A 27,201-nucleotide genomic window follows, 5' to 3' on the forward strand; every position below is an offset into this window, starting at 1 on the left:
GTCTACCTTATTTAATGACAAAGGAGAAATGGTTAAACAACATTGATTCAAATATGGAAGATGACAATGAAATAGATAATGGAGACAATAGTAACAGTGACAATGAGGAACATGAAGTAACTCATAATCACAAAGATACACACAATGAAAAAAAACCTAAAATAGGTAAACCAATTCACGATGAGTGTGCTCATGTCTTACATAGGAAATTAGGACATGCCAGTTTTCCTGTAGTGCAAAAGATGACTGAACATGCAGAAGGTGTTAAAATAAAAAATTGTGAAAACTATTTGGAATGCTCAATATGTAAATCTACAAAACTCAAAACTAGTCCCAGACCTAGAAAGTCAACGAGATCAACTAACAAAATTTTTGATTTGGTACACATGGATCTAGTTGGTCCATTAACACCATCAATTACTTATAAAAAACGTTACTTTCTAACCATTGTGGATGATTATAGTCGTTATGGATTTGTTTACACATTAAAACATAAAGATGAAACCTTTCAGAAATTTAAGGAATTTTAACACAACACAATATTAAAATAAAACAAATCATGACAGATAGGGGATGTGAATTCATGTCTAAGGAATTCTCCCAATGGCTAAAAGACAAAGGAATGTTACATTACACATCTAGCCCATTTTCTGCATTCCAGAACGGAGTGGTAGAGAGAAAGAACTCAACATTACAAACCATGATTAGATGCACATTAGAGGATGCTGGCTTAGGTAAACAATTCTGGTCAGAAGCCCTACAATATTCTAATTACACACAAAACAGAACTTGGTCCAGTATTGTAAATAAGACACCATATGAAGCAATGTATAACAGGAAACCAAAACTAGCACACATGCACATATTTGGAGTCACTGCAGACGTACACATACCTAAACAATTAAGGCGAAAAGGTGAGAACGTATCCAGAAGACTTAGATTCATGGGATACGAGACAGGTACAAAAGGATACAGATTTATCGATAGTAATAACAAATTTATAGTTTCCAGAACAGCTGTGTTCCATGAACAGGCCAACTGGTCTAGAATACATCTTAATGAAATATTCCCAAACACCAACCCAGGCACTAAACTCCAAGAAAAAAGGAATAGAGAAGAACATAGTAACAACACGCATAAAAATAAAATCAAAACATGGACAAACAGTCAACACAAAATAAGAACAGATTCATTAACTAAAAAGGAAGCAAGGTATTTACATGACAATGATACTAAACCAGAAAGAGCTATCAGAAGTAGCAGAAACCAAGTGCCAAACAAATACAAAGATTATGTAATGTATATGGATGGAGAATCACCAACACCTAACACATATGAGGAAGTGTTAAAACTTCCTCCTGAAGAAAAGAAAAAATGGGAATCAGCCATGACTAAAGAGATGGATAGTTTACGAGGGCTAAATGTATTCACACCTACAATTGCACCAAAGGACAAAACCATCATTGGCACTAGGTGGATATATAAAATTAAAAATTTAGAGGGAGGCAATACTCTATACAAAGCTAGATTAGTTGCACAAGGTTATGCACAGAAATATCCCGAGGATTATACAGATACATACTCCCCCACGGTAAGAACAGAGAGTGTCAAAACAGCTCTGGTTATAGCATCAGCACTCAACCTCGATGTGTTTCAATACGACATACAGACTGCGTATTTACATGCAAAATTAGATAAAGAAATATATGTAAGGGCACCCCACAGTCAATACACAAACAAAAACGAAATTTGGTTACTAAATAAAAGTTTATACGGGTTGAAACAATCTGGTAAACAAAGATATGATTGTTTAGTAAAAGTACTCAAAACTATGAATTTCAATGCCACTACTGCTGATAATTGTTTCTTTGTCAAAAAAGAGGATGATTCCCTAGAATTTGTATTGATCTATGTGGATGATATTTTGTACATAGGTAAACATAATGAGAGGAGAGAAGCATTTGTAACAAAACTGAATGAACATTTTTCATTGAAATCTTTGGGTAAAGTAAATAAGTATCTTGGTGTTCAAATCAGTAAAACCAGAAGGGGATTTAAGCTTTCTCAAAAGGACAAAATCATAGAGCTCTTGAATAAATGTAATTTAAGTAATGCTAAGCCCTGTGATACTCCAATGCAAACTGATTTTTTGAAGAATACAGACGAATCATCCCCTGAATTCAAAGACAATACATTTTACAGGTCAATCATAGGTTCACTTCTTTATATCTCCAATTGGACTAGACCTGATATTGCTTTGCCTCTCAACTTATTGTCCAGACACGTTAGCAAACCATCACTATACCATTGGGAAGCTGTCAAAAGGATATTAAGGTACTTGAAGAATAGTTTAGACTTCTGTTTGTTATTGGAACCTAATACTGTCAAAGAGCCCATCCTCACATGTTATGCCGATGCGGATTGGGCTGGCGATACCTCATGTAGAAAAAGCACATCTGGTTATTTATTCTTCCTTAACGGTTGTCCAGTTTACTGGTATACTGGCAAACAAGATCTAGTAGCCACTTCAACAACAGAGGCAGAATATGTTTGTCTATCTAAGGCAGCAAATAACCTTGTATGGTTTAACGATTTACTTTCTGATATTTGGAAGAAACCCATTTTGCCTTTTATTATGCATGAAGACAATAAAGCTGCTATCGAAATATCTAGGTCTGATGCTATTGGACAAAGGTCCAGACATATAGATATAAAGTTTAAACATGTGAGACAATTATCTCAAGATGGATTTATCAAAGCAGTTCATTGCGAAACATCAGAGCAAATAGCTGACATATTAACAAAGCCTTTGCCGTCTAAGCAACATAAATACTTGACTTCTAAATTACATGTCTTATATTGTTCTGAATCTGATTGTAATTGTTGTAATATATCGAATCGGCATTTAGAGGGGGATTTGTCACAAGTAAATGCCTTATTCTCCATTATGTAAATAGTACATGAACAGGGTATCAGGGGTTAACTTATTCTTCACCTCTTAATGTATTCATATTTCACCACTCCCATATCTAGCTCCACCCATTGTATATATAAGGAGCTGCATACGTCCATTCTGCGCTTCTATCTGTGAATATTCAGTGAATATAGAATGCCTTATGTAAATAAACAGTGATTTATTTGAATTTATAATTCTCAACTTATTTATTGAGTCTGATCCTGAAAATATCGTAACAGAGTGGTATAGTAAACAATGAGTATGAGCTTTAAGTACCTGTGGGTATATTGACTAGAGATTGGTTGGGGTTATATTGACTCTCTTGGAGTTTTGGAGCCTACTAACCTGGGTATACATTAAAAAATCTATGACAGTTCTTTAAAAGAAAGATAACCTATAAATGTAATACATATATAAAAACTTCACCTTTACATTTTAGAAATGATTGCTGATTCCTCCTACTTTCAACTGAAATGGAGACAGAACAATGATTTCCAGAATTTGAATGGTGAGGATTCAGTTACTTAAGCTAATGCACCTTTGCAACTGTGCTAACCAATTTATTGTTCTCCAGGGTGGACATACATGTATATATACACAAACATATTAACTTTCCCTAATACATAGAATTAAGTTTCCACACAGTAGGCCAAAAGACCTGGAATTGTAACAAATATAGTATATGGTATCTCTATGCAAAATTCAGATGTAAATGGTGTAACTACAGGAATTAGCAGCAACACTTGGGAGTGACGTAATTCTGCTAGTTTGCAAAGTAAATTCACTATCTCTAATGAGAAAAAAATCAGATGTTTTTAGGATTGGTCTTCCTGATTATTTCTAACACAGCAATTTTATGCTGGAATCATTAGCTGAAGATGTTGAATAACTGTGACCTTTGTCCCATTAGCCTAATGCCCTTGAAAATGGAAAGGATGGTTACATAGTTTCCCTATTTTCTCAGTTAGTTTTGTATTTCTGTTTCTAATGTGCCAGCAATTGGGGGAGGGAAATGTGGGCATTGGAAAGCAGCTAGATCAGGAATAACTTAGATGGTAATAGCTCTTCCAAAGAACAAATGAAGACTGGAATGTATGTATGCACTTCAACATTTTCTATGCAGGGTGGGCCAAAGGCTTGGTGGACTGACATGCATAACCAGCATCACGCCAAACCAAACTGTTTCCTGAAGGATCCTGATCTCAATATGCACCCATTTCTCTTCAGCTTAGGGAATTCCCTCTCTGTGGAGGTGAGTACAATTTAGGTAACCGTATTCAAAATATTAAGAATGCCCGAACATCTTGCAATCAGATACAGATAGCCAGGGGGTTGTGAGCTGCAGGCAGTGCCTGATTCCCCCCCCCTTTTTTTTCTTTTGAAGTTTCCCAAACTTCCAGTTTTCCACCACTAAGATTCAGCAACATATGCAATAGATATGCTTTGTCATTTGCTGCAGATTTTCAAAAGATAAATAAATCTTACTAAACTGAAATTAACCTGCTAAATGCAAAAACACTTGAAAAAAAAACTTTGGTTGTTCTGATTTGTATGGTATTATTATGTCATTCACAACATTTATGAGCTTCCAGGAACACAAAAATATTACTGCGAATATTACTGCATTCTTCATCTACTAGACATAGTAAAGTTTCCTGTCTCTGGTATACACTTTTGTCCAGATGGGATGAATTAGGTCACTTCATATTTAAGGCCACAAAAACAAGCTATGTAGAAATTTATGGAGAAAATCCATTTCACAGCAATGACTTTCATGATGCCAAAATTAGTATTGCAAATAAGCACTCTTCTCCCTCCAGGATTATTAAAGCTGCTTATTCTATTTTCATTTTTGCCCAGATGGGATAGATCAAGTCACTTCATATGTAAAGACAAAATCTGCCCTTAATGAGGAGAACCGGTCACTTTTTACAGTTCTTGAGCTGAACTGTGAAGAAGAGAGGCATTGCAGACAGGAGGAGGAGCTGTTAAACTCCAACCCCTCCCCCAGCCTTCTACAATTTCATAAATGCCAAACTCAAAGACTCGAAATCTATCCCACCCCTAAAAGGGCCTAATGGGGAAGACTGTAACGATGAAGCTATTAAGGCCAACCTCTTTAATACATTCTTCAGTTCAGTCTTTGTCGACAGCAACAGCAGCTGCCCCCCAATTTCCCAGACACACCATAACAAATTGTAACAACTTACTACATATTGACTTTACAGCAGTTAACGTTGAAACAGGATTACGCAACTAAAGCTATCTCTATCTATTGGCCCTGATGGATTATGTGCCTACTTCTTGAAAAAGCTTGCCACTGCCCTAGCTGAACCTCTAAGCACAATCTATAAGGTATCCTAAAGAACCAACTCCTTGCCTGACTTATGGTCAATAGCCACGGTTATACCTATTTTTAAAAAGGGAGACCTTAGTCTAGTAGAAAATTACAGACCAATCTCACTGTGTTGCGCCACCTGTAAAGTCATGGAATCGATTATAAACCAATCCATCACCCTCCACTTAGAAACAAACAACCTGCTTTCTAACAAGGAGTTTGGTTTCAGAAGAAATCTGTCCTGTAATCTGCAAGTCATACACTGCAGAAACATTTGGACCACACATATTGACCAGAGTGAAGCAATAGACGCAATTTACGTAGACTTCTATAAAGCCTTTGATTCAGTGTTGCATGACAAACTACTGCTGAAACTTAGTTCTTACAGCATCTCCAGACCCCTGCACAAGTGGATAGCTACGTTCCTGTCAAACAGGTAGCAAATGGTCAAAATAGGGAGGGCCCTATCAAATCCAGCACCAGTTAATAACAGTGCCCCCCAAAGCAGTGTCTTAGGACCCACACTCTTTCTGCTTTATATCAGTGACCTATGAGATCACATTAAAAGCAGCTGTGTCCTCTTCGCCGATGACGTAAAATTATTTAACACCACCGAAAATGGTGCTGCCCTACAAAGCAACCTAGACTATGTGTCAGAATGGTCGCATAATTGGCAACTCCAAATTTCAATTAACAAATGCTTTGTCCTACACATTGGCAATAAAAATCAGAACACCAAATACAAGTTAGGCAGAAATGATTTCATAGATGACCCTCACTCTGTCAAGGATTTAGGAGTACTTGTCTCAAACGATCTAAGCCCCAGAGCTCACTCTAACAGCATTGCCAAAAAGGCTTTAAGAGTTGTTAACTTATTTTGTGAAACTTATTCTCTGGTAATATTGAATTGTTAACTAGGGCATACAAAACATTTGCCAGACAAATTCTCGAATACAGCTTGTCTGCCTGAAACCCATACTGTATATCAGACATTAACACAATTGAGTGGGTTCAGAGGTATTTCTCAAGAAAAGTACTTCACTCCTCTACTCACAATAGAATTCCCTATATCTTCAGGCTTGAAAGTTTGGGCTTGGACAACCTGGAACTGCGCCATCCGCAGTCCGATCTAAGCATAGTTCACAAAATTGTCTGCTATAACATCCTGCCTGTCAACAACTTCTTCAGCTTCAACCATAATAATACACAGGCAAACAATTGATACAAATGTAAGGTAAACCGCTCCAAACTCGATTGCAAAAAATACGACTTTAGCAGCACAGTGGTCAACGCCTGGAATGCCCTACTCGACTCTGTTGTTGCAGCCTCAAACCCTCACAGCCTCAATCTCAAACTGTCTACCGTGGACCTCACCCCATTCTTAAGAGATTCTTAAAGGGGGGGGTGCATAAGCACACCAGCATGTCTACCGTCCCTGTCTTACTGTCCCCATTTATCGGTATTTATTTCCTTTGTTCATGTTTATGTTCATACTTAAACTTGTTACCTTGTACATGTTTGACAAACAAACAAACAAACAAACAAACAAATATTAAGTCTATCCTGAAGAGTGGTTTATTTTGTTCTTCATTAAACTGATGTGTTTTTGTTACAGATTGGAAAGAAGAAAAAGAAATATATGCCTTACCAGCACCAGCACAAATATTTTAGCTGTGAGTACTTCGGCCATTTTGCACCCAAAAGTTAGTCTAACTCTAAACACCAGGATCATTTCTTCCATCAACCTTGGGGATCTCATGGAGAACCTTAAAAGGGGCTGTCTGTGTTTAAGTGGCAATTGTTCTCCTGCTAGTTTGGGGATTTTCATGGTTTTATTGTTGTTTTTATTTATATTTAATGTTTCTTGAATGGTTACATGGTTTTAATTGTTACTATGTTTGTAAGCTACTCAGAATCACATTTTGTGAGAGGAGCAATTATATCAATTGACTAAATCAATTAATCAGTGGAAACTTAGGAGAAAGATGGCTTAGGAGAATATCTGGGTTCAAAAATTAAATTGTTTTGATAAAGTATTCAGTTTTTTTCCCCAAATCTGTCACTCTGGATGTGAGACCAAAACTCCCCAAAAACTGGAATTGTAATTCACCATATATGAAATGTGGCAATGACATGGAGCGAACAGCCTAGCAGATAAAGAAAATCTGTAGTAGTAATTCATTAGTCAGTAGGAAATAGGAGATGAAGGAGGATCTCTCAGAAATGCTTATAATCTTGAGTGATTCACACATATTTGCATTCTTGCTTTCATTTCTTCCAGTATTGGCCCCCTTAACATTTGTTGCTTTTGTGCAGTTAATCATATTTCGCTATGTTATTCGGAAGAAAATGTGGAATGTAAGTAATTGACGGAGATGAAGACACAATACCTTCTGCTATGGGACAGTATGTATCTGGGAACAGGAACAGTGATTGCATCACCATTACTCACAAAAAAGGGAGATGCATTAAAAAGAATGAGGCATTGCCTTGATGATGGAGATGCCATTCCAATTTTTTCCAGACATTGGAGACACAAGATAGCATTAACTGTATACATTTCTACTATGCCATCAAAACCAGCTCCCATCAGAAACAGCTTTTTCTTGGGCCACTCTGCTGCATGGCAGTTGTTTCTGCAGAGAGGCCAGGAACTGGCCTTGGTACTACAGTGGTTTAAAGCACCCTGTTATTAACACAGCTGCCTGCAATTTACTGCTGGTTCGAATCTCTCCAAGGCTCAAGGTTGACTCAGCCTTCCATCCTTTCTAAGGTAGGTTAAATGAGGACCCAGTTTGTGGGGGCAATAAGCTGACTTTGTATAAATATACAAAAGTATGAAGGCTATTGCTTAACGCACTGTAAGCCGCCCTGAGTCTCCGGAGAAGGGCGGCATATAAATCAAATTAAAAAAAACAAAAAAAAAACTGGAGAAGCCAGGGTGTGTCTATCACACGCTCTTTCTGAGGAGATTTGCCTGGAGCAAGAGGGGCTGTAGCCAGAAACTCCATTCAAACCAACTCCATTGGTTTTTGAGGAGCCACCACTCCTCTTAAAGGAGTCCAAGCCTCCTAAAGTTGCCGAATGGGGGAGCAACACTGCTATAAAGCACCTGAGCCCCACCCAAGAAACCCTCCATTGAAGGGAGCCTCAAAACCAGTTCCCATCAGAACCAGCTCAGGTCTGAGACCAGGAAAAGGGGCAGCAGCTCCCTTGTTGCCTACCTAACTGTGGCTGGGAGACCCCAGAGGGAGCTCCCCTTTTGTGTGGGAGAGGGGGCAGAGGAATTTGTGCAGGAGCTGTGGTGGACTTGCAAAAGCTGGGATGGCTTGCCAAGTGGGTGGGGCCAGGGGCTGTGCTGCAGGGGAGGAGGGCGTCCACCCAGATGAAGCAGGCAAGATGTGGCTTTCCCTGCCCGATACCGCTGCTGTCTCTCCATGCTGCTTTATAAAACTTGATCCACAAAGTGCTGTGAGCCCTGAATTCTGGAATGATGCCTGATTCACTTGCACCAACCCAGCTGGATAGGCAAGGAAGGAGCCCCAGCCGCCCTTGTCTTGGCTCAGATCTGAGTTGGTTCTATGGGAGCTCATTTTGAGGCTCCCTTCAATGGGAGGTTTATTGAGAGAGCTCTATAGGAGTGGCAACTTTAAGAGGCATGGACTTCAATGTGGTCATTGGTGGCTCTCTGAAAACCAATGGAAGTGCTGGTAACAGCTCCTCTCACTCCAGACAAGCCTCCTTGGAAAGGGAGTGTATACCTTCTGAGTGACCCCCTGGCTTCTCCAGTTCCTGGCCTAGTGCCTCTTTTCAGAAGCAGCTGCTGCACTGCAGCAAGAACATCCCACCCCCCAAAGGAGGGATGTTAGCCTTAAGCACTACCTTGTCTTGCAGCTGGGGTCATTTGGTGCTGCCAAGTGGGGGCACACACTCCTGTGAGAGCATCTGCACTATGCTGGGGGGGGGCTGTGGGACGGCTTTACTGCATTTCTCACACAGCCTTCTCCGGGACGCAATTCGGAGCCTACAGTGTGGGAGAAGCAGCAGCTGTGAGGGCAGATAGCCTGTTCCTGAGGCTGCTGCCTGCCCCACCTGGTGCTCTCTTTGCATGCAGTGTCCAATGGCAAAGCAGAGGCCCACCCCTCAACGTGCATCCTTGGCCACCAGGATGTATGGCTAATTGTCCCGTGTGGTGAATTGGCCGTGGCAATTTGTCCCTCAGCCTGGGTGAGGTGGGAGAGGAGCAAAAGGGGACAAGTCATGGAGGATGAGCACTGGGGAAGGGTCAGCCAAGGGGGTGGTGGCATGAAGCAGGTGTGGCACCCAATTGTCATAGATCACTGCATAGTCCCATTTGTAATATCATTCCAGGATAGAACTGACCAATGAATTGTTCTGCTGTTGTGCTATGCTACAATGCAATGATTTAAATATGATATTTCAGCAAGGTGTTTCCCTATTGTTAAGCTAAATCAGGGGTGTCAAACTAGATTTCATTGAGGGCTGCATCAGGATTGTGTTTGACCTTGGGGGGCTGTGGGCCGTGGCCAGGTGGACATGGCCAGCTCGACATTACTTATGTAGCGGGTGCCTGCGGTGTCCCGAGAGCTCTGCCAGTGAAAACAGCCTTCTGAGCTCCATTTTTTACTGCAACGGCCTCCTGCAACCTTCTGCCAGTGAAAACAGAGCTTGGGAGGGCAGTGTGCCAGCTGTGCGAGCTATATTTTTGGCTGCAACAGCCTTTTGCAACCCACCCGCAGTCCTCCCAAGCTCTGTTTTCACTGGCAGAGGCACCATGGGCCAGTTCTTTGCTGTTCCAGGGCAGCCCCATGGGCCAGATCTAAACACCCTGCAGGCTGCATCAGGCCCGCGGGCCTTGAGTTTAACAGCACTGAGCTAAGTGATCTGACTCATACAGTCAGAAGCTACATTTTCCCATCCTATTTACTCTCTCCTCTCTTTTTTTGGCCAGGATCTTGCTCTTATTATATTCTACAATTTCCGTATGTGCCTCATGTTCATTCCTTTAATGGGATTCAAGACCTTCATGGCATATTACTGGCTTGCCAGGTAGGAACTGTGGAGAATTCTCAACTGCACTGCTGCCCCCTATGCATATAATTGATGTACAAAATGTGTGCTTGGAATGAGGGAGTGGTGCTTCATGTCCCCCATGATCTTGCTAGTCTTAAAAAGGGCAACTGCTACAATGTCTGAGTCATGAACCTCAAGAAAAAGTGGTTAGGTCCTTGATCAGATATGCAATATATTACATACATGACCTTGACACTGCAATATCTTAATACAACGCCAATCACAGCAGGAAGGCAGAAACTTATGAGGGCCAAACCCAATTAATACTTACATGAAAGACAGCCAGGAAATATCAGGCCTGAATACTACAGTAGAAAGTTATTTTTAAAGTTTCTAAACTTTTAAGATGCTGAGCTTGTTGATCGAAAGGTTGGCAGTTCAGCAGTTCGAATCCCTAGTACTGTGTAATGGGGTGAGCTCCTTTTAATTGTCCCAGCTTCTGCCAACCTAGCAGTTCGAAAGCACGTAAAAAATGCAAGTAGAAAAATAGGGACCACCTTTTGTGGGAAGGTAATAGCGTTCTGTGCACCTTTGGCATTTAGTCATGCCTGCCACATGACCACTGAGATGTCTTCGGACAGCGCTGGCTCTTCGGCTTTGAAACGGAGATGAGCACCGCCCCCTAGAGTCGGGAATGACTAGCACATATGTGCGAGGGGAACCTTTACCTTTACCTTAAAGTGTTTAAAAAGGTGTTTCAGTATAAGACAATGGGAAATCATGTCTGTATTCCCTCACCCTCCAAAGCACCTTTATGCTCATGGAGTCATCAGGAGTCAAGATTACCTAGAGGAGATTTTATATTCTCTCTTTCTTTCTTTCTTTCTTAAAAACCTGCCTTTTGGCACCAGAAAAATGGACAATATGTCAACAAAGAGCCAGTTTGGGGCAATGGTGACGGTTTTGACTTAGAACACAAAAGGAAGTTCCAGATATGCCTTAGGTATGCAAGCTGGCCAGGACCAGTCACAAACTCTCAGTCCAACATATCTCCTAAGGTAGTTATGAGGAAAATAGGAGCAAGGAGTTTTGGGCAAGTTCTCCATCTTGAATTGAAATATAACAATAATAGAAGACTATAACTGGTGAAGGGATGTGATGTTCTCTGACATCAGGATTCCCATGGTGCTGATATCCCTGGGAATTATGGTTCTTTGTGCATTGGAAGGCCTTGGACATTTGACATATAATTAAATAAATACCTTCCTGGGTAACAGAAACAAGAAACAATAAGTTGTTCTCTCCCCTTTAGTTACTTGCCTTCCACTAGAAGACAAACACTGAAAAATGTGGTGGATTTGTAAGAGCAAAATCAATAGATCATATCAGAAGATAAGAGAGGTTTGTCAGCAAAGATGACAACAGTTGTAATGATGATAAAGACAATGAAAAAAATTGTAAAAAATTCTAATTATTTCATTGCTCAAAAATTAATTATTTCCACAGGTTCCTAGAAAGCACATGGTTTCTCTGGATCTCTCAAATGAATCACATTCCAATGAACATCAGTTATGACCAGAATCTGGACTGGGTCTCTTCCCAGGTAACAACATTTCCACTTTCTGTTCAGAGGCACCGTCTTTCTTTTATTTAATCCATTCATGTTTTGGGGCACATAGACATTGAACAGAGGGCTTTCATGACCACCACTAAAATATTCTAGTCATAACAATTTGGAAAGAACAAGAACTTAAGTTTTTCTATGTTGTTCTATTCTTGCTACACATTACTCTGTTTGCAGCTGGACATGCAGCTAAACCCACCTATCCTCCAATAAAACAGAACATGTGGGTAGATTTGGTTGCTTTATTAAAGAAAGGATGGGTGAAATTGGTAAAAATAGAAATACATACAATAAGAACTCAAATACAAAATAAGCAGTGCTGAGTTGCTGGTGAGCATAACAATTAACAAATACAAATAAATCTAAATCTCACCAGAAATGTTGTGTGTGTAGGATGTGAATTTTTATCCTCAGATGAACATGTGTCACAGATTAGGCTGTTTCTTCCTGGTGCTTCTGTTTCCTCTCCATGCTAAAGTCTGGCTTCCCAGGATGCACTTGTTTTTGGAGTGAGGCTTGATGGATAGATGACCCTTAAAGGGCTGGGTCAGCTTCCAAACAATACAGCCACTAGATGGTGCCAGAGAACAACAGTATATACACAAATTATATGCCTGGGGCATGACATATGGATTGGCATATAGGTAGATATAGCAGGGATTCACATTGTTGGAGATTTGAGTTGAACAAGATCAATTTTAAAGGATGTGCTGAGCATATGCAAAATAATAAGTAGCAGACAGCTCCAATTAAAAACTGTTCACAGTATTATTGTCTTGGATGTAGTGTATAATCTCAGCTCAGCTGTCAATAAATGCAAGCAGTTCAAAGTTCAATTTATGGAAAAAGAAAGCCTGACTTCTATCTGAACTGCGCCTTGAAGAGAGGGAGGCAAGAGAGAGAGGCGAAAAAAAGAAAAGAAAATACCCTTCTTTAATTAATCATAGGCCATGTAAGAAACAGACACAGAGGCAGCAGGTGAAAACCTTCTCCTCATCTATCTGTCACCATTTGCCTCAGTTGTCAACAGGCTGTTAGGTGGAAATGGAGAGTACAGTTGTCAACAACATTTCTGAATGGACTGATATTCACACTTGCTTCTGAATGCTGAGTTGGACGTGCTAACTCAAAAACCGTAGGCAGGAATACAATTTATTTCATTCCAGTTGTGTCGGTGGGTGGGTGCTTTCATGTCATTTTTGACTCCTGGCAATTGCTTGAATAAGACCCCACAGTTTTCTTGATAAGGTTTTTTTTTGTTGTTGTTGTTGTTTTGTTTTGTTTTTGTTTGTTTTTTTGTTTTTTTGAAGTAGTTTGCTTTTGCTTGCTTCCTAGAAAAAGACTGGCCCGAGATCATCCAGCTGGGTTTGTGGCTAAAGCAGGACTAGAACTCACAGTCTTCCAGTTTCTAGTCTGATGCCTTAACCAGTACATCAAACTGGTTCTCATTTTCATTTCTATTTACTGTACTTAAAGCTAAAGATAAATGCCTACGTTTTAAAACGTTCTCTTTCTTTTCTCCTTTTCTTCTATCAAATTAAGATAAAAATTGTTCTTGGACCCTCAAATTGTACATGTCTGGCCTATAAGATTTCAATGCCAGTCTCTTAGGCACAAGATTACTATACAAGGTACATTGTCTATTAGAGCTAGCCTGAGTCAAACATTTACATTCAAATGTTTAAAAAACCCAGAACGAACAAAGAGAAACCAAACAGAAGTCCAGACCCACAAGCCAAGAATAAGAGTTACTTGTTACAGAGTCTCCCTATGATAGGAAGCAACAATGGCTGAAAAGGAATGGGCTGATTGGAGGGCTTCACCCACTGTCTCTTTCTCCCTTAGCTCTCAGCAACATGTAATGTTGACCATTCCTGGTTCAATGACTGGTTCACTGGGCACCTGAACTTCCAGATTAAGCATCAGTGAGTATGAGCTAGAGAAGAAGCAAGGGCATAGAAGTGTGTGTGGGAGGGGGAGACCTTCAGGGCAGTCATACATCACACATGGTTGATGTTAAGCAGGGCTGCCATGTTTTGGATCTAGTAAAAGTTTTGGGATAGTCACCTGACACCCTCTTTTCTTCTTGCAGCCTTTTCCCCACCATGCCTCGACACAATTACTACAAGGTGGCTCCTCTGGTGAAATCTCTATGTGTCAAGCATGGTGTTCACTATGAGTGCAAGCCCATCCTCACAGCTTTTGCAGATATATTACAGTAAGTTCCCAGCTGAGGGAGGCTCCTCTTGGGCACTGGCTTATCCAGAAAAGATTTCAGCAGAACGAGCACAGAAAACATTGCTTGGTGAAGATGTTCTCACTGCCATCAATCCCCTTCTCCTTTCTCTTTCTGCAGCCGCCTGAAGGAATATGGGCAGGACTGGCAGGAAGCTTATCTCCATGAATTAGGAGTGGGTGATGTTCAGACAGCAACAGAAGTACATTAACTTGGTAAGAAAGGATGACTTTTAATTACGGAGAAAATAAGGTATTTCCAATAATGAGTTGATCACCTCTCTATTCCCCTTTTTTTAGCAGAGGCATGAGGATTTAATCACTTCTGAGTATCACCACTTATGAATGGGAGACAGCCAGGGGGCTGAGTGGAAAGTTGTTTCAGTGCACCTCTTGAGAACTCTCACTTTGTGTTGATTGATAGCAAAATTAGGAAAAGGGAAATGACAGAAAGAATGTTTTGCTTCAGTAGGTGGGAACATTGACAAAGGAGCTAATAAGCATCCAATTACTTTTTTGGTTTGCCTACTGTTGCCATCACTTTTAGACCCTGATTAACTGCACCTGTCATACAACCACACAGGTCATTCCAGTGGGAACCACCACTCTAGTTAGGAGTGAGAAATAATTATACTTTTTTTTTATTAGTTAAAAAATACAAACAAACATAAATACAATGATACAACATACAAAAACAAACAAACATCAATCAAGTCTTACGACTTACTCTTAAAGTTGTCACATCAGTAGACTATTTTTCCATGCTTATCTATATATCTATATATTTACATATCTACATGTAAAGCATTAACATGCGTTCCATCCTTAAAAATTGTTACATTCCTTAATTGGTACTCAAAATTTTGTCTTAAGATTGACCTTATTCTTTAGTGTCCCTATGAATGTATTTCTAACTTTTTCTCCAACCAGTTATACCATTTTTGCCATGCTAAGTAGTATTCTATATCATCTTTCTCCTGTAGTTCTTTTGTAAGTTTATCCATTTCTATGCATTCTGTGATTTTAGTGATTATTTTGTTTTTTGTCGGTATGTGTTCCTGTTTCCAATTGCCCAATGGGCAATTTTTTTGCCCAATGGGCAAAGAGAGAGAGAGAGAGAGAGAGAGAGAGAGAGAGAGAGAGAGAGAGAGAGAGAAATAATTAAACTTTGCAAGATCCAACATTTTGTAATGATCAGCAGTCATTATGATGCACTTTCCAATCTGAGTTTCTTTAATGAGTCTTTTTTTCATTTCTTGACAGTGGTTCATTGAGTCCTCATGATTGCCTGCCTATATTCATGTAAAGAAGTGGAGACTAGTGGAGACCTTCCTCCAGGAGCTTTTGCATTAGATGTAAAGTCAGGTCCATCTTCTTCCTGTGATGCTGCCAGAAATGGACTCCCTTCCCCTTTCTCCCCCTCTGTTCCGGAGTCAAATGTTCTGTTTTTCTTACAATTTTGGAAAACCATTTGACAATTCCTGCTGATACTTGAATGTTTATATAGTATTCAATACTTCTACTATTTATGTGAAATATAATTGGACATTGTTTTATTCTGCTTTATAGAGTTTTTTTGATAACTCTCTGAGGTGGGAAAGCAGAGATAAGTGTATATAAAAAGCTAAGGTGAAATTTGAACTTCTGATTTTGACAGTCTCTTGGGATAATGAAGAAGCAGGAACAAAACCAGAGTCACTTCGGATAGGTGATGGGTAGTATAAATAAATAAACAAATAAGCAAGCAAACAAATAAAATAAATAAATAAAACGGTGGCTCAGTCATTTCTTTCATGCCACGATACCTAATTCTGCCTTACTCCATTTACTATGATGAACAACAGAGCTGCTTCCTTTTGGGGATATTCATCCATTATTCTAACTCTTAATCATAGTGGAGGACATTAAATCTGCCAGGTGAGATTCAGAATCCACCTCAGAGGGCATGGTGCCTAGCAGGGGCACCCACAACAGGTAGGGTTGGTGTGAAAACAGTAAAGATGATGTTTATGATCACATGCTCTGATAATTGCACAGGCATTTCTGCCTTTTTTAATCATACCCACCCTTTGCGGTCATCCCTGCTGACAAGGGTTGTTGAGACTTGTAATTCAACATTATAGAGGGGGAGAGATATGGTCTCCTCAGTTTTATCACTAGTTATCTTTTTGTTGTAAGGGGAGGCAGTGGGAGGAAGTGTAGCAAATTGTCTTTCTTATTGACATGCATTGATCTTCTACAGCATTTCTCATCATTACCACAACTTTATTCTCCTGCCACACAAATTTCTTCTCTTCTAGCATAATTTGTGCTGTTCCAACAAATGAGCCTTTTCTGCTGAGAAATAAAGCCTGCGAGTGGTTGAATGCAGACAACTTGCATAAAATTGTTGGATTTTGCTGGTTTTGTTCCTTGTACCAAATATCCCATCTGGTCATCAAACATGGACAAATCCTTTTCTTTAAGATAGTCTGGAATTGAGGAGGAGGAAACATGCTAAGAAATTTGAGTGGCTTCTATGAGGATGGGTTTTTCAGAGCTGCCTGTTTTATTCAGAGTTTGTTCCTTTCTCACTAGAGTACTCCACATTCTTTCCTCTTCCAAAACGTTTGTACATATGGATACCCGATGCCTCCCTCTCCATATTATCTTCTTATACTAACACAGTTCATTTCTCCACACCTAAACCTAATGAATGAAAGAAAACCAAGGCACTCTTAAGAAAATCTATTTCTGAGACTATTACTTCCCATTCTTCCTGTTCTGTATCAAACCTTTGTACAGATTCAATGGATGGTCAATGCTGAAAGGTTCCATACTAGGGCTAGCATCAATCTGCAGCTGCTCTTCTGCTGGGAACACAAAGTGAGCCTTTTGCCCATAAAGAGTCTGTTATAAGATGGTGAGAATGTGCTCCTAAAAACTGGATATTTGCCTTGAAACCTGTCCTGGGAAAACTGATCACCTGTTTTTATTCCCCAAATCCTAAGAAACCATTTCACATATGCACATAGGGACTACCCAGTGGGCTGAAAAAAGTGATCCTCGCACTTTTGACCAGTCATCATTTATGTCCATTGCAGCATTCTTAATTAAATTAATTAAATAAAAATAACCTGCTGGAACGGTCAGAGGCAGTCCAAGGTGGGTGTTCGGGCCAGTTGCAGGGCAAGGAGATACAACTGGGATTGGTAGGCTGCTGCTGCACAGGTGGGAGGCGGGCGCAGGCCTACAGAGCTGGCTGCAGGGTGAAGCGATCGGATGGGATAGGTCAGGGTTCTGCAACTTTAAACACTCAACCTTAATCACATGTAAACACTTAAACACATATCACTTACTCCCACCCCAGCCACGCCTACCCAGGTTTTGTGGCTCCCAGTATTTTCTTTTAAACAGGTATCTCTGTGTGTCTCTTTCATCCTTCATCTCTTTCTTTCTCCCACCTCTCTTTCTCTCCATCTCTCTTTCTCCCCCCCTCTTTCTCTCCTTCATCTCTCTTTCTCTCCTTCATCTCTTTCTCCTCCCCCTCTCTTTCTCTCCTTCATCTCTCCTTCTCTCCATCTCTTTCTCCCCCTTCTTCTCCTTTGTCTCTCTTTCTCTCCATCTCTCTCCCCCATTTCTCTCCTTCATCTCTCTTTCTCTCCATCTCTTTTTCTCCCCCTCTCTTTCTCTCCTTCATCTCTTTTTCTCTCCATCTCTTTCTCCTCCTCCTCTCTTTCTCTCCTTCAACTCTCTTTCTCTCCATCTCTCCTTCTCCCCCCTCTCTTTCTCTCCTTCATCTCTCTTTCTCTCCTTCATCTCTGTTTCTCCTCCCCCTCTCTTTCTCTCCTTCATCTCTCCTTCTCTCCATCTCTCTTTCTCCCCCTTCTTCTCCTTTGTCTCTCTTTCTCTCCATCTCTCTCCCCCATTTCTCTCATTCATCTCTCTTTCTCTCCATCTCTTTTTCTCCCCCTCTCTTTCTCTCCTTCATCTTTTTTTCTCTCCATCTCTTTCTCCTCCTCCTCTCTTTCTCTCCTTCAACTCTCTTTCTCTCCATCTCTCCTTCTCCCCCCTCTCTTTCTCTCCTTCATCTCTCTTTCTCTCCATCTCTCTTTCTACCCCCCTCTTTCTCTCCTTCATCTCTCTTTCTCTCCATCTCTCCTTCTCCCCCCTCTCTTTCTCTCCTTCATCTCTCTTTCTCTCCATCTCTCTTTCTCCCCCCTCTCTTTCTCTGCATCTCTCTTTCTCCTTTCCTGCCCAGGCAGCGGCGGTGGCAGCCCACCTACTACACCATCGGGTTGCCCCTCGGCCTGGAAGTGGCACCTTAGGCTTGCGCCCCACTGTGTGTGCGCCCACACAGCTGCTCCTGCAGCTGGCTCTGGTTGCTCTTACTGAGCTTCACAATGGGGCAGACGGTGCTCTTCCTCCTCCTGGAGCCCATTACGACGCAGAGCATCAGCTGCAGCCTGGCCACCCAGTATTCCAGGGTGGAGAAAAGTCGCACGTCTCCCCCAGTGACTGGATGGGGTAGGGTAGGTTGGTGCCACTTGGGTGGAAGGCAGCTGCAGAACAGTCCTGCTGGGTCGGCGGCAGGCCGAGATGCTTGGATGAGGTAGTCAGCGGCCGCCAGTTGCTGGCTACCCCATCCAAGTGCCTTGCTGGCCACTCGATCCAAGTGCCTTGCTAGCCACATGGCCACTGACCACTGCCTATCCCCATCCAAGCACCTCGCTAGTGGCTGGCAGCCACGTGGCTAGCAAGGTGCTTGGATGGGGGTAGGCAGCGGTCGGTGGCTGTGTGGCCAGGGAGGCGCTTGGATGGAGTAGCCAGCGGCTCACAGCCGCTGGCCACCCCATCCAAGCACCTCGCTAGCCATGCGGCTGCCAGCCACTAGCAAAGTGCTTGGATGTGGGTAGGCCATGGCCAGCAGCTGGGCGGGCAGAGGTCGACCACCGTTCCCAGCCCCACTTTCCCGAGGGCAGCACTCGGCTGTACTTGCCTGTTCTGCTGCTGGAGCAGTTGGTGGGCATTCGGGAACAGAGTGGGAGGCCACTCATGGGCAAAGGTAGGAAAGCAGGCTGGGCCATGTGGTCGAGGAGCCAAAGAATAACTGCAGCTATGCCTTGGTATGTCACTGAGGCAAGCTGTGCAACACTGTGAGCGAGGCCAATAAATACTGGTGGGCAGGGCGGGGCAGCAATTTAACAAACAGTTCATGTGCTGCAAGGCCAATAAATTACAAAAAAATACTGAACTGTTTGTTAAATTGCTGGCTCACCTGCCCCTCGCCGCATCCCGCCCACCACTATTTTATTGGCAATAAATAGTGGTGGGGAGGGGTGGGCGAGCCAGCAATTTAATAAATGGTTCATGTGGCTGTGAGGGCCAAGGCCAATAAATAGTGGTGCGGAAGGGCGGAGCAAGGGCGGGGCGAGCCAGCAATTTAACAAACGGTTCGGCCGAACCACCTAGAACCCCACCACTGATGTTGTGTTATCTTCAAATACTTGTATAGCTCCCTTCACTTCAATATCCAAATGCCTTAAAAATTGTATGTCATGTTATCTCTGAGCACAACTCTTACAATACTATGAATTCTGCTTCGGTTGTGGAGATGGCGATTGAACTCTGTTTCTAGATTTCTAACCAACTAGTGTATTTGCAAACATTGCAACAAATCCTGACATTGATTTTCTATTCTGTACATTATTAGGCCAATCACTATCTACAAAACATTTCAATTCAAATTCATTTGATGATTGCAAATGCAATTCAAAATCTATATTTCCCATTAAATAATGTAGTATTCTTTTAATTCCTAACCAGTGTTGTTGTTTCTTTTTGTCCACCCAACAGCTTTTTGTCCCTCTGGTAACCTCATTTCAGTGAAAACCTTATGTCTCTGCATAGACAGCATCTCTTCATTCATAGCCTCTTTCCATTTTTTATTGTTTTGCCAGAGGTAAATTTAATACTTCCTGGTAATTTTTGGACTCATAAAAAAATGTTACATACTTTTACCTCATCTGCTTGAATCTCTCGGGAGGAACACCTTTGTTTACTCTTTCAGATTTCCTTGGAATAAAATATTCCTGTTTCACCAGAATCTCACTCTCTAAACATTTCTCTAACCTACTGTATACTCAGACCCTGAATTCTCATTCCCAATTCTCATGTTCAGAAAAAATGGCATCAAATTATATTTTTGTGTCCATCTGTAAATCTATATGCCTTTGATCCTGATCGATAACCTATAAATTTCAATTTCCTTGCCTTTAGCTGTCCTTTCCCCCTAATTGTTTTGGGAATGTGCACTTGTGCACTGCTGTCAAAGATTCTTAAATGTGCCAAAGATGGTTGACTTTTATATGATATGTAATATGGAGTTTTATTAATTGCTGAACTCCATAATCTATTGATCAAATAATTGACAGTTAAAATTGCCTCACCCCAATATAGCTTACTCATTCCTGCATTTGCTAGTAATGCATCTTTCATAGTTTGTAATATTCCATCCCTGCATTCAACAACTCCATTCTCTACTGGAGTGTAGGGGTTCATTTTTCTATGGGTTATGCCTTTCTTTCTCACCCACTGCTAAAACATATTAGACATGAACTCTGTACCTCTGTCTGTCTGTAGCTGACATACACTTTGATTATATCTCCTCACTACATACTATTTAAATTTTTGAAATGTTTCTGTTTTGCTTTTTAGTAAATAACAAAACTCATATCTTGAGAAATCATCAAGAATTACCAAAGCAAATTTGGCCCCTTCCATTGATGGGGATAGAGAGCCAATTAAATCAGCATGTAGTAACTGAAAAATCCTGTCAGATTTCCTATGGTTTCTTTTGCTGACTGGGTATACTTTTGATTTGGCCTCTTCACAAATAGCACAATCCAAATAGTTGTCACAATTTTTTACACTTAAACCTACAGCCAAGTCAGGTACTTTCTGTAAAACTTTAAAGCTTGCATGACCCACCCTTCTGTGTAATAAATGTGCACACCCACTTCCAATTGGCGCTGTGGGGATACAGAAAGGGAATTAGTGGGCTCTTCGGAGCCCTGCAAAAACCCCGTCTGCCAAGCCTCTGCCGGTAAATCATTGGACCTACCCTGTCCTGTAGGGACAGGGGGATAGAGAGGAACCCCTCAGATGGCCGAGAGGAACAGGCAGGTTCCTCGGGGCCAGAGGCTTGCCCTCTGCACCGGCAGCGGTGGAACGGCGGCCATGGTGGCTGCCCTGAGACCGCAGCAACCGGGATACAAGAATGCACAGGAGGAGAAGAGGAGAAGCGGAGAGCGGAGCCGGGAGTTTGCATGCCAGGTGAGTGGACATCAACCCAGGCAGGAACTGCTCACAAATGCTGAATTACAATTAGTCTGCCCCAGCCTTAACAGCGGCTGAGAACTATTGGGGCACAAAGACAAAAGACCTGTTGGTGGATAACATAAATTACTGACTTTTTGGAAATGTTTGACTACAGATCTGGATATATATTTTCTTTACTTTTTGGTGGATAAATGAGATTGGACTATGTTTGGGAGAGAGGAAGGAGAAGAGGAAATAATTATGCCTTCAAAAGCAAAGGGAAAAGACAAACGGAGACGGATAAAATGGTTGCCAGCTGAAAAGGGAAAGTGTAAATTCCAAGCTGCTTGTTACTTGAAAAGAGAAACTTTGTTGCTTGTTATTTAAACTTGATTATTTTGAGGAAAAGACTCAGAGAACTTGATTTAGGATACATAATCTGTTCACTGGAGGATTTATTGAAGATTATAAAGAAGAAATTAAATGGAACAATGAAAACTGAACTAATAAACATGGCAACAAAAGAAGGGTGTGGCAATAGAAGAAGGACATGATGATACCATATATGGAATAGCTTTAGAATTAACTTTGTAGAACTCATAACTTTGATGACATTGAAATGGAAAAGATACATATTTGGACAGACTGGAGAAAGGAATAATGTATTATGTAACAAGACAACAAAATATTATATTTTGATTTAAATGAATGTAACGGTTTGTGGGTGGTTGAATAATGCTAGGAGATACTTTTTTTCTTTTTCTTCTCTATGCTCTCTCTCTATTTCTTTCTTTTAGTATCTTTCTCTTTGTTTCTTTTCTCCTCTCTATTTTCTTTTTTAATCTATTTGACTTCTTTTGTTATATTTCTACTGTCTTCCTTTTTCCTTTTTTTTAGTGTTGCCTTATTTTTTTGTTTTTCTTTTACTGTAATTATTATTATCATTGCTATTACTCTCTCTTTTTTCTATTATTATTCTAATATAAATATATAAACAATTTGATTAAGAAATAAGAGCATAAATGATTGAAGAAAAACACGATTTTTGGATGTTCTAATGCCTTTTTTAAACTTTGAATTTTTAACTAGCACTACCTACAGATGTGAGCCAGGCTAAGATTCGATATTGGGATAAAACTCAAATATTAGAAATCCAAATCTTTGGTCAAGACAGAAGTGCCTCTTCCGTGCCAAGGTGCTGAGATGACAAATGGTATATGATGTAGGTACAGAATTGTAAAAGGGCAAACTGACCCTAAACAGATACATCCTGTTGTTTAATGTTTATTACACCCCAAATGTCATGTAGATTCTAGAGAAGAAATACTGCTTCCCTTACTGTCCTCTTTACTGCTCGTGAGGCGCCTTTGAGCCCCTTATCTCCTTTTATTATGAATTGAGCTCCGGAGCTGAGAACCTGAGCCTGTGGGAAAAGGGCTGTTATGTCTTTCCTAGAGATAGATTAAAGGGTAACTTCTACGTGTGAAATGTCGCACTCTTCATAATAACTTTGCCTTTATACTGTATAAATATCTGGTCAAAATCAGCCATCTTTGTTCAGACCCTTTGCTGTCTTTGAACTGTTTGAACCTTGCGCAATAAACTCTTTCCTGCATTGAAGAGCTTGACCTAGTCCATCATTTTTCCTATAACAGATGTAATAATCTGGAAGAAAATGTTTACCTTTAAAGGCGTTGGATGTTAAAAAGAATTATTTATAGAATTAAGAACCATAAAAATTGATCTGAAAGTGTTTCAAAATGTTTTCTATTGAAAATAAGAAATAAGCATGGAATGGGAGAAAACTTAAGAGAGAATAGGAGATAAGATATTCATTGAAATATACTTTTATCTTAAATTGGTAAGAGATATGGAGTAGAATAGATTGGAAAACAATATTGGTAACACATTCCGAAGTAATTTGGAGCTAAACAACTGAATAAGAAATAAATGTTATGAATTAATTAAATAAATGAATTTAGGAGTGGAGGAAAGCATGATTCTGGAGATCAGTGAAAGTAAAGCTGTGACCCAGTTTTGCAAATAAGGTAGGAGTGGAGGAAAGCATCATACTGGAGAACAGTTAAAGTAAATTGGGAACCAGTTAAAAATAAAAATAAGAGTTAGGAGTGGGGGAAAGCATGTGCTGGAAAATAGTTAAAGCAAAGCTGTGAACCAGCCAAAATACTGAGTTAGGAGTGGAGGAAAGCATACGCTGGGTAACAGTTAAAGCAAAACTGCGAACTAGCCAAAAATAAAAAGTTAGGAGTGGAGGAAACTATACCTGGGGATCAATTGAAATAAAGTTGTGAACCAGTTAAAAATAGGGGTGGGAGTGGAGGAAAGCATTGCTGGAAGGCAACTACTTGAGTTGTGAACCAGTTTTATAATAGATTTAGGAGGAGTTAAGGAGAAGGTTGGGGTGCAGTTAAAATTATACTGTGAACCAGCTAAAATAATTAAGGTAAGGAGTGGAGGAAAGCATTGCTGGAAAGCAGCTAATAAAGATGTGAACCAGCTAAAAAATAAATTTAGGAGGAAGTGGAAGAGAATTTACTGGAGAATAGTAGCTAAACTGTGAACCAGTTTAAATAAATACAGACAAGAGTATTGGAAAATACAGCTGGGAAATAGATATTTAAACTATGAACCAGTTAAAAATTAGATTCAATAAAATATGAGAATAAACTTAAAGTAAATAAAATAAAGTATTGTGGAAGTAACAAACTATAGAAGGAAATATTGATTGTTTATGAAATGACTTTAAGAGAGGAGGAAAATACTTTTTGTCAAGATTATGGATATTAGATGTCATTTAAGAGAAGTAAAATATAGATTTGAGGTAATGGGTTTTAGGATTGAGGAATATATATGAAATATTGATTGTTAAAATGATAAAAATTTAGAATGGTGTTAATTGTTTAAAATTTTGGGTGTAATAGTAGAATGATAAATGTTTAGAATAAGATTTTTTTCTTTTTTCTTTTTTTTAAAGATGTAAATGGATAAAATTTGGAACAAAATTGATTGAGGGAATGTGAATAATTGTACTCATTTATGCCGGACCAAATTCTTGCTCTAAAAAGATATATTTTATGTTTTATGTTTTTTTTAAAAAAATTTTTTGGAAAAAAATAAAAATAAATGTGCACACCCATTCTGTGTTTCATTTGAAAAGATTGTTTGCACACTGCCACAAATTTTGTTGCGGTTCAAAACATATAAATTATTCAGTTTCAAACCTTGTTCACACACTCTTTATTCTTTATGACCTTACCTGTACCCTTTGGAAAAATTACACCATACTCTTCATTGTCTAAGCATGACACACTCAGCAAATTGTGATCTAAATCTGTTACACATAAAACCTTGACTCACCAATACATGATACACATTTGGGAGGCTTACATATTCCTCATCAGCTTGTCCTTGCTCTATAAAATTTTCTGTCAGAGTTACTTTGTGCTTGCTGTCTCTCTTACATAAATTTTGTGTAAGGCAAATCAGTATTCTCTAGCAGATGTTATCCCACAAACATATATTACCTGACTATCTAACAAGCACAAAATTATGCTGGCTAGTGTTTTTTCATTTTGCTTTTGCAATTCCTCATTGAGATCTATTATAGGATTGCTTACAACTGTCCACAAATCCTCCTTCTGCAGAAATATCTCCATCTTTTGAAATTCTTTCATCACATATTTGATGTTACATTGTGTTTTCTGGCTGTAATTCCATAATCAAGATTAAAATTGATGCTTTTACAGAAGTCATTGTTTTACTGCTTGTTATCTCTTCTAAAACTTTCTGAAATCCTTTATTAAGTTGCTTCTTGAAATCGCTATTTTTTATTTTTTTTTTGCCTTTGACTTGTTGGCAATTTCTCTTCTTGATAATTTCTACAATTAGAATAGAATAGAATAGAATTCTTTATTGGCCAAGTGTGAGGAGCTCTTCTTTGGTGCATAAGCTCTCAATGTCCATAAAAGCTATAAGTGATAAATCATGATCATACATAAATCATATCATAAATCATAAGATACCTTAGTGTTAGTCATAGGATTCTAAATAAGTAATCAACACAAATCATATTAGAAAACTAAATAAAACAATATAAATCGTAAAGATACAAGCAACAAAGTTGTAGTCATAAGTAGAAAAGGAGATAGGTAATAGGAAAGATGAGAAGAATAATAGTAATACAGCCTTACTAAATTCTAATACCCCATTTACTTTCTTCTGTCCCTTGGTCTTTGGCTGTCTCTTTTACATATATCCTTAACAATCTCTTTGTTTTAGTTCTATAGTTCCTCTGGTTTCTATCAACGAGGAGGCTTAGGATTTCCAAGCAGTTTCTGATGTTAACTTTAAAAATGGTGATATATTCTCAAGAGATGACAGCAAATAGCTATCTCCATTCTTCCTCTTTAACTTGACTTGGAAATTGCATATGAGCATGAACTTGAAGTTCATGGTCTGTTTACCATTAGCCTCTAGTTATGTCTTTATTGTTATAACCAAGCTCTTCTTTGTGATACTAATATAGTCAGTGTTACTTCTGTGTATTTCATCTGGTGATAGGCATGTATATAGGCATTGCTTTGATGGTTTGGAGATTAGGGAAATCCAAAGAAATAACTGGATTGGAATAAACTGATGAACCATTTCAGGATTTCATTTCTATTTTCTAGATGATATAGTTCAGTTATATTTCCCTCCTTACTGTTACAATGTAATACAAAATACAATTTTGACATTCTAGTCCCCAACTATAGGTAACACTTCCAGTTTCCAGTTTCTGTAAGGACCGAAGTTCACCACAAAACTTGTCAGCCACCTTTTCTGCATCAGGGATTAAATTGTAAACCTGGATCTCTGTCATTTTAAAATGTTGTCTATGAAGTCAAATCATCCTTATTCAGTTCTTTTTTTTATTGAAAAGTTTTACAAAAAACAAAAATTTTCTTCCCCCCCCACATTCCCCCCACCCTTTCCCTCCCCTCATCCCACCTTCCCCCCCAGACTTCCCAGAGCAAAATACAAGGTATTTCATTTAGCAATCATAAACTAGATTAAGCTATTTATCCTCAGACTACTAACTCCCCCCTGAAACCTTAACTCCACTATAGATAACTAAATACTTCTAATACTAATACTAATACTTCAATCATAAGCTATATGATATTTTCTTGTCTGATACTTATTTTGAATATAGTCAATCCATTTTCTCCATTCCGATACATATCTTTCTTGTGTATAGTCCTTCAAGTACGCTGAGATTTTCGCCATTTCTGCTAGGTTCGTTACTTTCAGTATCCACTCTTCAATAGTAGGCAAAGAATCCTTCTTCCAATATTGCGCTACCAACAGCCTAGCTGCTGATACTAGATTCAAAATCAATTTAGTCTCTACTACTGTACAGTCCATAGTTATACCCAGTAGGAACAGTTGAGGGATAAATTTCAACCTTCTTTTCAAAATATTCTGCATCACCCACCAAATTTTTATCCAAAATGCCTTGATTTTCTTACAGGTCCACCATATATGATAATAGGTTGCATCATTACATTCACATCTCCAACATTTAGCTTGCAAATTAGGGTACATACATGATAATTTTTTAGGATCTAAGTGCCATCTATAAAACATTTTATAAAAATTCTCTCTCAGATTTTGTGCTTGCATACATTTAACATTTCTGACCCAAATCTTTTC

At 39.5% G+C, this 27,201-nt stretch overlaps 1 protein-coding gene and 1 long non-coding RNA gene across 2 annotated transcripts in view; one reads left to right on the plus strand and one right to left on the minus strand.

The window, feature by feature from the left end:
* The window catches only part of LOC117667023 (acyl-CoA (8-3)-desaturase-like), a 46,809-nt gene extending 31,086 nt beyond the window's left edge, over positions 1-15,723 (plus strand). The window contains exons 5-13 of the mRNA XM_087883308.1: positions 4,080-4,208; positions 6,910-6,967; positions 7,576-7,652; positions 10,267-10,364; positions 11,835-11,931; positions 13,798-13,877; positions 14,045-14,170; positions 14,309-14,403; positions 15,451-15,723. Of these exons, the coding sequence (XP_087739434.1) occupies positions 4,080-4,208; positions 6,910-6,967; positions 7,576-7,652; positions 10,267-10,364; positions 11,835-11,931; positions 13,798-13,877; positions 14,045-14,170; positions 14,309-14,399 (756 nt within the window). The 3' untranslated portion in view covers positions 14,400-14,403; positions 15,451-15,723. The remainder of the gene's footprint in view (positions 1-4,079; positions 4,209-6,909; positions 6,968-7,575; positions 7,653-10,266; positions 10,365-11,834; positions 11,932-13,797; positions 13,878-14,044; positions 14,171-14,308; positions 14,404-15,450) is intronic.
* A 708-nt stretch (positions 15,724-16,431) lies between these two features.
* On the minus strand, positions 16,432-18,553 carry LOC117667024 (uncharacterized). The gene is made up of 3 exons (XR_004591934.2): positions 18,449-18,553; positions 17,304-17,466; positions 16,432-16,658 (listed from the first exon to the last, which is right to left on the minus strand). It is a non-coding gene; the product is annotated as an uncharacterized LOC117667024 (long non-coding RNA).
* Positions 18,554-27,201: the final 8,648 nt, after the last annotated feature.

This window comes from Pantherophis guttatus, chromosome 1 (genome assembly GCF_059756535.1).
Source record: "Pantherophis guttatus breed Tessera chromosome 1, ASM5975653v1, whole genome shotgun sequence".
Taxonomy (NCBI): Eukaryota; Metazoa; Chordata; class Lepidosauria; order Squamata; family Colubridae; genus Pantherophis; species Pantherophis guttatus.